This window comes from Phyllobates terribilis, unplaced genomic scaffold, assembly GCF_046119375.1.
Source record: "Phyllobates terribilis strain yellow unplaced genomic scaffold, ASM4611937v1 Scaffold_4__5_contigs__length_816908805, whole genome shotgun sequence".
NCBI classification, from domain to species: Eukaryota; Metazoa; Chordata; class Amphibia; order Anura; family Dendrobatidae; genus Phyllobates; species Phyllobates terribilis.
Window position 1 is genome coordinate 666,178,685 of NW_027362764.1, and position 15,262 is coordinate 666,193,946.

General features: G+C 48.2%; 2 protein-coding genes across 2 annotated transcripts in view; both read right to left on the reverse strand.

Moving 5' to 3' along the window:
- LOC141265862 (uncharacterized) overlaps window positions 1–15,262 on the reverse strand; it is a 1,005,842-nt gene that overhangs the window by 791,857 nt on the left and 198,723 nt on the right. The gene's annotated exons all lie outside the window — the stretch shown is intronic.
- LOC141264482 (fatty acid-binding protein, adipocyte-like) lies at window positions 909–4,207 on the reverse strand. Its single transcript, XM_073676762.1, has 3 exons — window positions 3,928–4,207; window positions 1,789–1,961; window positions 909–1,053 (listed from the first exon to the last, which is right to left on the reverse strand). Exons 1-3 carry the CDS (start codon window positions 4,004–4,006, stop codon window positions 934–936), a joined length of 372 nt encoding a protein of 123 aa, XP_073532863.1. The 5' UTR covers window positions 4,007–4,207; the 3' UTR covers window positions 909–933.

A 15,262-nucleotide genomic window follows, 5' to 3' on the forward strand; every position in this document is an offset into this window, starting at 1 on the left:
GGATCCTTGTCACTTGCCTCAGACTCCTAGCCCTAGGCCACCAGCTCATTCTTTGGACACAGAAATGAACCATAAGGAGGATTCTTGCAGGCTGTGCCAGAGATGAGGAAAGAATGCATCTGCTGGCCAGGCAAAATAAAGTAGAACCAAGTTATGCTAGAAGAGCTGAAGGGGAACAAATTCAATTGCTGGGCCTCATCAGGTGATGTCCAGAAGGGATTTCCTGGATATAAAAGTCCAGCATGCCAGAAGACAGGTGGATTTGGCACCAAGCTGCAGAGTGGAGCAGGCGTGCTCCAGAGGACCGCAGAGTTCAGCGTGACAGGCCACAGCCGGAGGCCTGCGTCGCACCAGAGCCGGACACCTCCTGAGAAGCTCTGGACTCCTCACAGAAGTGCCCTGAGTCCTGCGCATGTTGGTCAGAGACAGGACCTGTGCCCCACATTGAGTAATTTCCCAGGATCCGATGCTGCCTGTCAAAAGCAGAGGCCTGGATCCCCGCACCCCAAGAGTCAGACTACCATTGATAGTCAAGCAGAGAAGAGCTGAGAGGACTGCAACAGGAGGGATCATGCAAGTGAACAGGGCCGTGACTTCCAACTCTCACCTATGGTACCGGGGACAGTTGGGATTAGGATCTCAGGTTGGGAAGGACCAGTTGGAGCATGGGAAGCTAAACGGGATCTGATACTTTATCTGGAAGAGACTTGCAGCCTAGCAGGAAGAACCAGTGACCTCCGCTAGGGCCATCTAAAGAGAACTGATGAGTGGTAGTATTAATACACTGCATTTATATTTTCAGTTTTGAGTCATCCCCCACCCCAGGTTTGTAGAGCCACCAGGGTAGAAGAATATATGTCATGGAGTCAAATTTCTCCCAGAATCTGCTTTAAGTTTCAGCCAAAGGCTGCAAAACCACATTGAAAAAAAGAGTTAGATGCCAGTACTTACAGTTACCATGCGTCCATCTTTCACTTCTCTAGTAATAGTTGATTCCTTGCCATCCCAGGCTTGTTTTTGTTTTAATGCCCCATTTTCAAGAGTTACTAGTGACTGTAATACAAAGTAAAGACACATTACAAGCGGAGCACGATCACCGAGTGTTACTACCTAATCTAGCACCATACCAAAAGACAAGGTTGGGATCCTACTTTCATTTATTAATTTAAGGAAATGTGTCACATCCATAAATGTCATTTACTTGCACACAAGTCATTCCTGGCTGTCAAATCTGTTCCATAAATGTAAATAGGACTTGCAGAAACTATCCCATGGCTAGGAAAGTCACAGGAACAACAAATCTAAATGCAAAAAATAAAAAGTGATATGAAGTTTTTGCACTACACCTGGCTACAAGGTCTGATGAACTCAGCTCGGAGGTTGGCATCATGGGTAAGGGTATTTGACAGGAACACTTCTAAAAATCCTTCCTGCTTGAAGCCAAGACTGCAGGAGCACTTGGCCAACACTCCTTCCACCCACAGTTGTCAATGGCTGCTTGAGTTTATTGGGTCTCATTCAAAGTTTCTGGTTACAAAAGTGATGTACATGGACTTGAGATTATCTACTTCTGTTGTGCCCATTTTAATTTTTTTGGTTTAGGAGGAGATTCCTGCTGGTAGGTCCACAATAAAAAGTTGAGAAGACCAAGGGCCTACAGTGATTTTTGTGTACAAACAAGGACTACAAGAATATGCCAAAAACATAGGAAGCCGCACTCTAAAGTCATGGCCATCTAAAAGCTAGAGCCAGCATGCAAGTTATGTGAATGATACATCAAGTCCTCACCTTGACCTTCCTGCCATCTGCAGTGGTTTCATCAAACTCCTCGCCGCACTTAAAGCTCAGCTCTGCGTTCTTGAAGGTGCTCGTTGTTTTTATACACCATTCATCATTATTTTTACTGATGCACACATCAGGCTTCAAGTGACAAGCAGCTTTGCGGGTAAGAAAAGCCACCCCTGAAAAAAAATAACATTTGGTAAGGTTTATTTAACCAGTGTCACATGTGTTAGCAATGTTGGGAGGGTTTATCATTTAGTTTGAACTTGTTGAAGAGATTGAGTCACTTTAATTTGCCTGTTTGAATTAGATAATCTGATCTTAAACATTGTAAAGTCACTTTTCCCAAGCAGGCTTACTTCAGTAATAATGTAATGTACACCTGAAGGGCAATCACGCCCAGACGTTTGCTTAAGTTTACTGAACAAACATCTTTCTAGAAGTCTGTAAGCAGACTGCCCAGAGTCAATATCCTGGATTAGCCAAGGGTGGAGAACAGGCGGTCCCTCAATAATGTTAGGTTTTCCTGCCAAGTCTAAGGCACCTTCAATGACCAGTCTGCAAGATACATTGAGACTAAAGAACTGTAGCAAAGATGTCAAGTTTGTAATGAAAGGATTTACATTTCCCTCCCCTGGTGCTTTCAGGTGTAACAACCAGCACTGAACCTGCGAAAACAAGTCTGCAGCTATAGAGAAGAAAGTTTTGTAAAATCTGCACAAAAAGGGAGACATCAGCAAATCCTAAGAATTAGCCTCACCATACTGATTACACAAAAGCCAACTTAATGACAACTAGCTTCAGCATAACTCCCTTCATAAGCAGAGAAGCCAGATCAGAATCATACAGGGAAATAGTCTCTACACTATACAGACTTCATAAAATCAAAAATTGCACCCTGGCACATAGCACCTGTATTATTCCCGAGGGCAAAAGTGGGGAAACTCAAGTTACCCTACACCAGTACAGGGCTGTCCTCCCCACTCCTAGAAACCAACAGGGGGGTAGGGAGTGAGGAAATTGCTAATTACACGATTTCCTAGAAGCTCAAAAAAAAAAAAAAAAAAGTTATTTTTTCCCCTTAAGGCTATGTGCACACGGTCCAGATTTGCTGCAGTTTTGATGCTGCATCAAAACTGCAGCGGCCAGATGTTACAGCATAATGGATAGGATTTTTAGAAAACCCATGTCCAAAACGCATAGTGGACAGGGGATTTCTAAAAATCCCATCCATTTACGGAAACTTACAGGCGCGTTTTTCCAGAACACAGCATGTCAATTTCTTTCGCGGAAACACATGTGGATTTTCCCATAGACTTGAATTAGGTAAGGAAAATCCGCATGCGTAAAAAACAAGTGCGTTTCAATAGCATTTCCGCAGCGGAAACGCATACAAAAACGCTACATGATCAATAAAGTGGTTTACAAAAAAAAAAAAAAAAAAAAAAAAGCGAACTTCTCCCAATTTCAACATGAAAAACGCATGTAAACACCACACCAGAAACTACAAGTAACCCAATTTGCATATTTGGTATGGAAATGGGTGCAGAAGTTCTGCAGCTAATCCAGACCGTGTGCACATACAGGGTTTTACTTTTCAAGTGCATCAATGGATGGCTGGCAGAGTCCACTTGGAATTTGTGTATTTCTAGATGGGACAGCAGGGGAAATATCAAGTAGTCTGGAGGCCAAAGATTTTACAAAAATAAAGCACATTTCTAAGGCTGTTCACACATTGCATTTATGCAAGTTTTCAGCTGCATTTTACAGTACCAGCAAAGTCTGAGATTCCAGAAATTTCATGTACATATCATGGTTTTTGTGCAGAATAGAGCAGGGCACTTTCAATTTTTTTTTTTTTTTTTTAAACTTAACACACATGTATAAAGAGAAAAGGACAGTGAAACAAAACAAAACAAGGATGCAATGTGTGACTATAGCCCAACAAGCCACAATGTGGAATTATTCACAGAGTGGATCCACAGCAGCACCATCATGCATTTTTGTGAACTTCATTCAAATATTAAGAACAATTCTTGAAATTCCTGCAACAAGTCTGCCACATGGGAATATCCTCATATATCTACCCCATGGAGCCAGTGAACACCCTGCACAACCATATGCATCCCATCACAGAGCACTCACCAACTTCCTCCATGTACTTGTTGAAATCTTCACTGTTGTTGTCAGTGAGTTTCCATATGCCCACCAGCTCATCCCCCATTACAGCAGTGATCAGAGCCTCAGTCACCAGCAGAGAAGAAGTTCTGCAGAAAGTGCTCAGCCCTGAGGAGCATCAGCCTTTATAGAGGAGAGGGGCAGCTGCTGTGATGTCACTACAAGTAACTCTTCCTCTCCAGCTGATTCAGCACTTGGACTCTGATTTACTACACAACTTCCCTCTGTGGCTGTTGAACAAGAAAAGGCTTGTTAGCACAGTCATTTACTGTGGTACGCTTTGATCCACGCCCAGACTTGGTTTGCCCGGACAAGGCTTCTCAATTATTCCATTTTTCACTTTCACTGAGAAAACCGCAGACCCCGGGGCCAACAGTAACTCGTTCATTACCCGACTCCAATCAGGATTCTGCAGTACAATTCTCCAGTTGTGATGAGGAATGAAAAAATGTAAAGAAGTGTATGGCAAATAGTCCGACTATTGTGAAATCTGACAATATTTCATATATAAATGAATAATCCGAGACTAAGGCTACGTTCCCACCATGAGCTTTTGGCGAGTTTTTGATGCAGTATAGAATTTTCAGAACTTATTATGTAAGTTAGGTTACGTGCGGTTTTTCACTGCATTTTTGAGAGAGTTTTTATTGCGTTTTTTATCTCTTTCTGGTGTCATGCTTTAAATAAAGTTGCTTTGTTTTTGATACTTCCTGGTATTTGCTTTGACAAAACTTTATCAATATACTTATGTGCGGATTACATGCGTATTTAATGCGTTTCCACTGCAGAAATGCAATAAAAACACGTGCGTTTTTTACCTGAGGATTTTCCACATCTAATGAAAGTCTGTTGGGAAATTATGCACAGAAAACTCAGCGTACCCACAAGAGAAATTGTTATGTTGCAGATTTGAAACACGCACCGCAGGTCAGGTTACGGCTGAGTAACAAGAAGCACAGAGGGCATGCGATTTTGAAAATATACAGCATCAAAAATGCACCAAAAGCTCATAGTGGGAACGTAGCCTAAGGGCTCATGCAGACATAAGTTTTTCTTGGATGAGTGCTATCTGTGAAAATCATGGATAGCACTCATAGCTATAGTAGTGAATGGGGCTGTTCACATGTCCGTGACCAAGCAGTCCACGCAAAATCACAGAGAGGTGTCCGACTTTGATCTGAATGTCGGTTCAAAATCGGCAATGCCAGTCTATGGAAAGACCAGACCGATTTTTGCAGACTGGCAGAATGGAGAAGGTGGAGACAGACCTTATGTGTTTAAAGACCCAGTTGAACTGCACATTTTTTTTCCTGTAGGGTCAGCTTCCACAATGAGTATTTGGTGCATTTTCTGCTGTGTATTGTCATGCGCAAAAGATGCAGGGCCTTACAGTTCCATCAAGGTACATGGCATTTACGTGTATCTCATACCCACTGTATGTTTTTTTTTTTTTTTTACACTGTCGAAACGAACCTATGGTGCGATTTTGAAATTCGCAGCATGTCAATATCTCTTGCTGTAAATATGCGTTTTATTAGCAGATTTTTAACATAGGCTTGAATGAGGTGGAAAATCTGCATATGTATATCTGTGTATATATGTGAATCTGTATATAATCCTTCACTTTCTACTAACCCTCCTAATCCCTACACCTAGTAAGGAACTGGTCATCTCTTCCTCCATCCTCCTCATCCATCTCACCTCCTCCTCAGAACTATTCCTCAACATACAATCCTGCATCTCTAAGCACAGACAGCCAACTCATGCCCTCTCCTGCTCCCACCTGCTAACACTTTCTCTGCTCCTCCTCACTGCTGGTGATATCTGTCCATATCCCGCCACCCCCCAACAAATCCTCACAGTCACTTCTACCTCTCATCCTAGATCTAACACATTTCCGCAACCTCTCTAGCCTTATACCCATCCGCCCAGGCCCCACTTCCCCAGCCCCATTAACAGGAGCTCTATGGAACGCTCGCTCCGTCTGCAACAAACTTTCCTACATCCATGATCTTTTCATCACTAACAAACTTTCCTTCCTCGCCATCACCGAAACCTGGCTCACCCCCTCTGACACAGCCTCTCCAGCCTCACGTTCGTATGGCGAACTCCACCTTTCCCACACACCCCGCCCCAGCGGCAAGCATGGTGGAGGAGTTGGCTTTCTCCTCTCAGACAACTGCTCCTTCTCACATATCCCACAGCCACCCTCCATTACTCTCCCCTCTTTTGAAGTGCACTGCATGTCCATTTACTCCCCCTCCAACCTCCAACTGGCTGTCATTTACCACCCCCAGGGCAAGCCACCAGCTTATAGACCACTTCACCACCTGGCTACTTCACTTCCTTTCCGCTGACATCCCCACTAGCATCATGGGCGATATCCACATCCCCATTGACATTCCCACTCATCTGTCTCCAAGCTCCTATCCCTCACTTCCTCCTTCAGCCTTACTCAATGGTCTTCCACAGCCACTCACAAAGATGGACACACACTGGACCTCATCCACCTGCCTCTGTTCCCTATCCAACCTATCTAACTCTCCTCTCCCTCTTTCTGACCACAACTTACATTCTCTCCCCTCTCCTCTCCAGGTCCACAATCTCCCATCCAGAAACTTGCGCACCCTCGCAGAAATCTCAAACACCTCAACCTACACTCACTCTCTGAATCCCTCCTCCCTCTTATAGACATAAATTCCCTACATCAGAGGTCCCCAACCTTTTTTGCACCAGGGACCGGCTTTAAGCAAGACCAGTTTTCCATGGCCCGGTGGGGGTGGGGTCGGGGCTTTGGTCATATGGGGGTGGGGTTATGGAGGGGTGGAGCTGTATGGGGAGGATGCTGGCGGGACCTCGGTGTACAGCGCTGCTAAGTAGCAGCATTGTACATTGAGCGTCAGTGTATACAGCGCTGCTGCTTAGCAGCGCTACACACTGAACACCGGTACCGGGAGCCGCGTCACTGAAGCCAGTCTGCTGCCCCAGCACGCCCCACATAACATGTTCTGCCGGGGGCGTGTCAGTGAGGAGAGCCTGCCGCCCCACCCCGTCAGGAACACACCATGCTGTGCAGGAGGGCCGCGTCACTAAGACCCGCCCCGTGACGTACAACAGGTACCATGCTGTGCTGTGGAGGGCTGCGTCACTAAGACCCGCCCGACGCCCCACCCCGTCCTGCATAATGTTCTCTGCCGGGAGCTGCGAGCTGTCACGGCTATGGCAGAAAACATTATAAATCCACACAGAGCGAGCTCTGACCAGGCGCAGGGCCGCGGAGCTAGCTGTCAGCGGCGCCGCGGACCGGCTGAAAAACCCCAACGGCCCGGTCCTGGTCCGCGGTTGGGGACCTCTGTTTTAGAGGATTATTTTTATTATTGATCAACAACTATGTTCTCAATCAACCCAAAAGACTCATAAATATCCAAGCTTAATATTTTTGGAAGTTGGAGTGTTTTTTTTTTAGATTTGGCTATCTTAGGAGGATATCTGTTTGTGCAGGTAACTATTACTGTCCCGAATTATTAGGCAACTTAATAAAAAACAAATATAATCCCATCTCACTTGTTTATTTTTCACCAGGTAAACCAATATCAGTGCACACAATTTAGAAATAAACATTTCTGACATGCAAAAACAAAAACCCAAAAAATTAGTGATCAATATAGCCACCTTTCTTTATGATGACACTCAACAGCCTTCCATCCATAGATTCTGTCAGTTGCTTGATCTGTTTTCGATCAACATTGCGTGCAGCAGCCACCACAGCCTCCCAGACACTGTTCCGAGAGGTGTACTGTTTTCCCTCCCTGTAGATCTCACATTTTATGATGGACCACAGGTTCTCTATGGGGTTCAGATCAGGTGAACAAGGGGGCCATGTCATTATTTTTTCTTCTTTTAGACCTTTACTGGCCAGCCAAGCTGTGGAGTAGTTGGATGCATGTGATGGAGCATTGTCCTGCATGAAAATCCTGTTTTTCTTGAACGATACCGACTTCTTCCTGTACCACTGCTTGAAGAAGTTGTCTTCCAGAAACTGGCAGTAGGTCTGGGAGATGAGCTTCACTCCATCCTGAACCCGAAAAGGTCCCACAAGTTCATCTTTGATGATACCAACCCATACCAGTACCCCACCTCCACCTTGCTGGCGTCTGAGTCGGAGTGGAGCTCTCTGCCCTTTACTGATCCAGCCTCTGGCCCATCCATTTGGCCTATCAAGAGTCACTCTCATTTCATCAGTCCCTAAAACCTTTGAAAAATCAGTCTAAAGATATTTCTTGGCCCATTCTTGACGTTTTATCTTATGTTTCTTGTTCAAAGGTGGTGGTTTTTCAGCCTTCCTTACCTTGGCCATGTCCCTGAGCATCGCACACCTTGTGCTTTTTGATACTCCAGTAACGTTGCAGCTCTGAAATATGGCAAAACTGGTGGCGAATGGCATCTTGGCAGCTTCACGCTTGATTTTCCTCAATTCATGAGCAGTTATTTTGCGCCTTTTTTGGCCAACACGCTACTTGCGACCCTGTTGGCCATTTGCCATGAAACGCTTAATTGTTCGGTGATCACGCTTCAAAAGTTTGGAAATTTCAAGACTGGTGCATCCCTCTGCAACACATCTCACAATGTTGGACTTTTCAGAGCCCGTCAAATCTCTCTTCTGACCCATTTTGCCAAAGGAAAGGAAGTTGCCTAATAATTAAGCACACCTTATATAGGGTGTTGATGTCATTAGTCAACACCCCTCCTCATTACAGAGATGCACATCACCAGATTTACTTAATTGGTAGTTGGCTCTCAAGCCTATGCAGCTTGGAGTAGGACAACATGTATAAAAAGTATCATGTGATCAAAATACTCATTTGCCTAATAATTCGGCACACAGTGTAAATAGATCGCTGTTTGCCCATGGGGTGCTCCATATCCTGCTCACTATTTGAGGCATTTAGTTTCTTCCTCGAATGGGTCATCATGGACGTTTCTAAGGGGGCACATATTATCCGTTGCCTCAACGACTTCTTATGCCTGGGCCCAAAAGATTCGCCACAGTGTGAATACCTGCGGTAGTCCACCTGTGAGAAGGAGAGAGCTGGAGGGAGAGCGGACACCACAGAGCCGAGGGGTTAGATGGAGAACGGAAGAAGGAAAGAGGGCGAGGGAGGTAAGGGAGTACGGTGGAAGGCCGACCTGAGCTCCCCCACGTTCCTGCTTGGCGGAGAACAGCCCTGGGAAGAAAAGCCGCTTGCGCATCCCTTTGAGGTTACGGGCGCGAGCGGGCAGAGGGACTACGCTGGAGTGCGAAGCCGACACAGCCATGCCGTTCCTGCCCGTGCGACCTCTGTGTTGCTGGGTTTGTGCCAGAGCCGCCGTGGACCCTGACGGCCAGCCCCCCTCTCCCAATACTGGTGCCTGTCCGCTGGTGGGTCGAGACCCCCCACCTGGTGGAGGCAGGTCTAAGCTCTGTAATTTAAATTGGCTCTGTAATTTGAATGCGTACACTTTAAATCCTTTTACAAGGATCTATTGGAGGGCACGTCTGCTGCCAGCAGCCACGGTAGCAGGAAGAGAAAGAGGCGGAGCCTGCCATGTGCTGCTGTGTTTGAGGTGTGGAGAGAGCTCCTGGGAAGGGAGGTTTTGTTTTTCCATCTGGGACTTTTGTCTGCCCCCTTCCCAGGAAAGCAGGCTTGCGTGTGGACTGGCCTCTGGGGCTGGGCCCCCGGCTCCCACCTACCGGTCCAAGCCGGCGCGGGGTTGGGAGGAACACCACTTCGGCTAGGACAGCAAGATCTGGCCAAACACCTGGCGAGGAGTCCAGCATGAGGACCCGGCTGAGGAGGAACCCTGAGGCCATGACCGCGGTGGCTCCTTCCCCCAGAGGTGGGTCGAGTGCGAGTGGAGGTGCTGCGGAGGTGCCCCCTGATTGGGGCACCAAGGTGGCAAAGGAGGCTACCATCAGCTATATCACCCATGTCCACGAGCACCTCTGTGAGTATGGGGAAGCCTCAAAAAAGCTAAGATCCCTCTGGGGGGAGTTGAGAGCAGCTCAGGGGAGGTCCGAGATGGCCTCCAGTAGCAAGGAACCTGAGCTGTCCGCCGCGGTCCGGAAGATCAAGCGGGCCATCCATGAGTTGGAGGATCGGAGATGTACCATCTTGGCAGGCAGCGGACCCTTTAAGGAGAAGCTCAAGAATGAGGACCGGTTCAGAGCCATGACCGGTGGGGCTCTGGAGGGGTCTCAGAGCCCCAGCCAGGCGCTGGAGGACATGGAGGAAGAGGAGGCATGCGCTGAGGAGGTCGCGCCCTACCCGCTGTCTGGTTGCCTGGTAAGTGATCTCCCGGCGTCGTGTAGTGGGATAGCCCCCCAGCAGATGGCTCTCCCGTCTGATTCCTGCCCTTCAGAGGGCAGCGGGAGCGAGGGGGAGGATGAGGAGGAGGGGAGTAGTAGTGAGGGGGACTGCCTCATCATGAAGCAGATCCAGTAGGTCGAGTCCCCGTTTCATTTTGGTCAGCTAACATTCGGGGATGAGATCTGCGAGGATGAGGCACCCGGGAGGGGGAAGAAGAGGAAGGCAAAGAAAAGGCGGAAGAAAACTCCGGTCACACATAAGTTTGTGTATGTCCCCCTCCCTGGGGCTCCCCTGTCCCGTTGTGTGGCACCCGCTACCCACCCCGGCACGGGCCCTGTTGTGGGTCCGCAGCAAGGGAGCGTGGAGAATATAGGCCATGGCATGCAGAGCGCTGCCTCTATTGGTAATAATGGAGGCAGTAGGGTGGATGTGTCTGACATGGAGCATGGCGCGGAGGGCAGCCTGTCGGTGGTTAACATCAGTGGTGGTGCTCAGGCTGGACCCCCTGTGAAAAGGGGGTCTGGTCTGGCACCCGGTGCGCCTGCCGGTGTGCCGGGGGTGACGGGTACATCTGCCGCTGCACCTAGCACTGCTGGCGGCGCACCGACAGCCGGGGCCGCATCTTCGGCGGCGCGTGCTGGGGTGTCTGAGTCCCTCACACACGGATCCGCTAAAACTGGATCGCTTTTGGGGGCCCACGTACCTGCTAAGCTCAAGGGCGCGGGGCCTGCGGCTCCAGCAGAGCCGGCTCATAAAAAGGTGGGGTCTGCTCCCCTGGCGAGGTTCGCAGCAAGGTCGGTGCCCCCTGCGCAGGGGGCGTGGCCTTGTGAGCAAGCCCCGCCCCGTGGGTGTGCTGTGCCCGAAAGGGGGCGGAGCTTAACGCCAACGGCATGGCCAGCTGGGAGCAGTGGTGCCACAGCCGCAGCAGAAAGCAGCAAAGAAGGTGCCTGTCAGTCGGAGTCCCCTGCGTCTGGGAGGCTTACCTGGGGCAGGGGCTCCGGCTGTGCGGGTGTCAGGAGAAGCAGGGCTGGTCGGAGTTACTCCTGTTTCACTTCCCGTCTCACTTCCTGTGGGTGGAACAGGAGGCTCTGCCAGTGATGCAGGAACTGTGCTGCTAAAGTCTTGAAGCGTCGTGCTTAAAGGGCCAGTAGCACCTGGCAAGCAGAACCCCCCGGCAGGGAAGGTGCCTCAAATTGGAGGTAAAGCCTCACGAAAACAAAAACATTGTGACCCCAGTGTGCATGGGAGTGGGAGTGGGGTGAGTGGGGTGAATGTTGACGTGGATGTAGATGGTGTGGGGATGGATGTGTCTGCTGCTGGGGATGAGTGTTGGTATGTCTGTGGCAGAGGGAGAGAGTGGAGTGGCTGGTGGTAGTGGGGGGCTTGGGGAGGGGGCTGGTCCATCTGCCCCCCCGGCGGCGAGCCCCCGGTCTTTTGCAGGGGTGGTAGCCGGGGCCTCGGGGGTTTCTCGGGGGGCTTCCTCACCTCTGGACCTCAGGGACGGTGACTTGCGACGCCGTTTCTTGGAGGCCCTGAAAAAGGGAGAGCGGACGATCGAGGTAGAGGGAAGAGAGGTGGACCTGGCCTTTTGGCTGGATAGACATGGCCTGGCCGCCTTCCAAGATAAAAGGGAGGGGGAGGCAGTATGGTCCCTCCCGACAGCCGGGCAGGGGGTGGCCAGGAGGAATGTGGTCCTTCTTCGGTGGAGGGGCAGTGAAGCGTGCCCGCCGAGAGCAAGGGTCGTGGAGCTCCTCCTGAAGATGGACTTCAGGGCGATGTAGGGATAGTCTTTAGGGTCAGGCAGTTAGTATTAGGTTGGTAGTAAGGGCCAGTGAGGGACAGGTAGGGATAGGTAGGGAAAGATTGGTAGGGTGGTAGGGACAGATTTTTCTTTTCTTTATTAGAGAGGGTCAGGGTGTTGTGAAGTAGGTCAGGGTGAGGGCCTCTGCAGTTTCCAGTTTCCCGGTGGTGGTCTGTTACCCTCACTTTGTAGCTTTTTGTTTTTGGTATTTGAACCCGTATATAGGGCTTGCAGGCACCAAACTTGGGTCTGATTCTGGTTCATGATAATGTAATAGGTGTTGTTATAAGATGCTGTATGTTGTGTATATTATTTTGTATGTTTATGGTTATCATGTATATTATTCTTGTATGTATGTGTATTATGAAGTGTGTGGGGGGTTTAGTTTAGGTTGGGTGGGGGGTTTCGAAGGGGAGGATTTTTGGGGTTCGGTGGAGGGGGGTGTGGTATCATGGACGTCCTGAAGTGGATGAAAAGGCAAAAGGACCTGTTTTTTTCGGGCCACAAACTTTAGTGGGACCCTTGTGTGATGTGATAAGGCCACAAACTCTCGTGGGACCTTGGGTGTCGGGTGTAGGTATTTAGTTCAGGTTTTGTTATATTATTAAAAAATAAATAAATAATAATAAAAAAAAAATGTAAAAATTAAAATAAATAAATAAATAAATTTGTGTGCAGTGTTGTGTTGGCCAAGAGGCCTACTTTTCTCTTTTTTGGCAGTGGGCCAGGATTTTAGTTCTCTTTTTTGGGGTTTTGGTATGAGTGCATAGGAGTGAATGTGTGTATGTTAGGAAGGGGTAAAGGAAAAAAAAAGAAAAAAGGACAAAGAGGAGGGTCAAGGCAAGAGGGGGGTTTTGAGCAAGAGGTATTGCTCTAGTGGACATTTTCTTGCTAAAGATTGCTGGACTTTGTGTTTTGGGCTTTTTTGGGGTTTCCTTTGGGATTTGTGTACTGGGGCTTATATTTGTATGTTGTTGTTTTTGTTGTGTTTTGTACTTTTATATAAAATAAAAAAAGAGTTCCAGCTCCAGTAGCGTCCACTAAAGCTGCTGCAGTTAAAAAGCTTTTATAAGGATCGAGCTTGGCGGTCTGCCGCAAGGCATGCTACCGCCATTCCCAGCCCCTTTGCCTTGGGGCGCCTCCCCGATGCTCTTGACTGAGTGTCCCGGGGGCCCGAAGCATTTCCTTTAAAAAAATTAAGTGTCCAAAGCACAGGTGGTGTAGCTTGCTTAACAGCTGGGCTACTCCGCTGACTAGCAGACACTGCTACTAGGCCCAAAGTATTGCCTGGGCTAGATGCAGTTAAAAATTTGTAATTATATCTACAGGCGGTGTAGCTTGCTTAACAGCTGGGCTACTCCGCTGACTAGCAGACACTGCTACTAGGCCCAAAGCATTGCCTTGGCTAGATGCAGTTAAAAATTTGTAATTAGATCTACAGGCGGTGTAGCTTGCTTAACAACTGGGCTACTCCGCTGACTAGCAGACACTGCTACTAGGCCCAAAGTATTGCCTGGGCTAGATGCAGTTAAAAATTTGTAATTAGATCTACAGGTGGTGTAGCTTGCTTAACAGCTGGGCTACTCCGCTGACTAGCAGACACTGCTACTAGGCCCAAAGTATTGCCTGGGCTAGAGACAGTTAAAAATTTGTAATTAGATCTACAGGCGGTGTAGCTTGCTTAACAGCTGGGCTACTCCGCTGACTAGCAGACACTGCTACTAGGCCCAAAGTATTGCCTGGGCTAGATGCAGTTAAAAATTTGTAATTAGATCTACAGGCGGTGTAGCTTGCTTAACAGCTGGGCTACTCCGCTGACTAGCAGACACTGCTACTAGGCCCAAAGTATTGCCTGGGCTAGATGCAGTTAAAAATTGTTATTAGATACAAAGGTGGTGTAGCTTGCTTCAGATGGGCTACTCCACTGACTACGAGACAGTGCTACTAGCCCTGAAGGATTTCCTTGGTTAGATGCAGTAAAAAATTGTTATTAGATACACAGGTGGTGTAGCTTGCTTCAGATGGGCTACTCCGCTGACTACGAGACACTGCTACTAGCCCAAAATGATTGGCTGGGTTAGATGCAGTAAAAAATTGTTATTAGATACACAGGCGGTGTAGCTTGCTTCACAGCTGGGCTACTACGCTGACTAGCAGACACTGAAGCTTTGGAGTAGACCTCTGATTCCTAGGCTATAGTATGAGTAAAAGCTCTGCAGACTCAACAATCTGTGTTACCCCAAGCCATAGTGTATGTAGTTTCTTACAGTTAAAAGGGGGGGGGGAGACCCGACCCACCTGGAATTGACGATGCCAACGTCATGTAAAACACAGCAAGGGCACTCCAAAAAGAGTCTCCATCTTTTCCAAAAATTGTGGCACAGACACCACTTAAGTGGCATCAATTGCCCCAGAGTTGCTTAAAATGGTTGGTGAGGTGATTTTCCAAAATCCTCAAGCTTTTAGTCTCCCCAGGATGACACAGGGGTAGAAAAGTCCTTGCGGATCCATGATTTGTTCATCTTTATGAACGTGAGTCTGTCTACATTCTCAGTGGACAGCCGTGTGCACTTATCTGTCAGCACACCACCAGCAGCGCTGAACACACGTTCAGAGAGAACGCTGGCTGCGGGGCACGACAAGATCTCCAAGGCGTGAGTGGCGAGCTCAGGCCATTTTTCCAGATTGGAAGCCCAAAATGAGCAAGGGTCTAGTGAGACAGTCATGGCTTCGATGTTCACTTGGAGATACTCCTGTACCATCCTCTCTAGGTGTTGACTATGTGTCAGACTTCTTGTCTCCTGTGGCCTTGCAAAGGATGGTCTAAAAAATTGGTGAAACGATTCCACAAAATTGCTGTTACCAGCAGATACGGTGTTACTGTTACGGTTTGAGTGATGAAGTCTCGACAGTCCCACGGTTGGCAAGTTAGAACTGTGAGATTCACTACGTGCACCACTGGTGTTTTGTGGAAAAGCAGATGTAAGATTCTGTAACAGCCTCGGCTGATACTCCTGCATGCGTGAATCCCTTTCTATGGCAGGAATTATTTCGGCAAATTTACTTTTGTACCGGGGATCTAAGAGTGTGGCAACCCAGTAGTCGGGATTACTTTGAATTCTGACAATCCGAGGGTCATGTTGCAGGTAGTGCA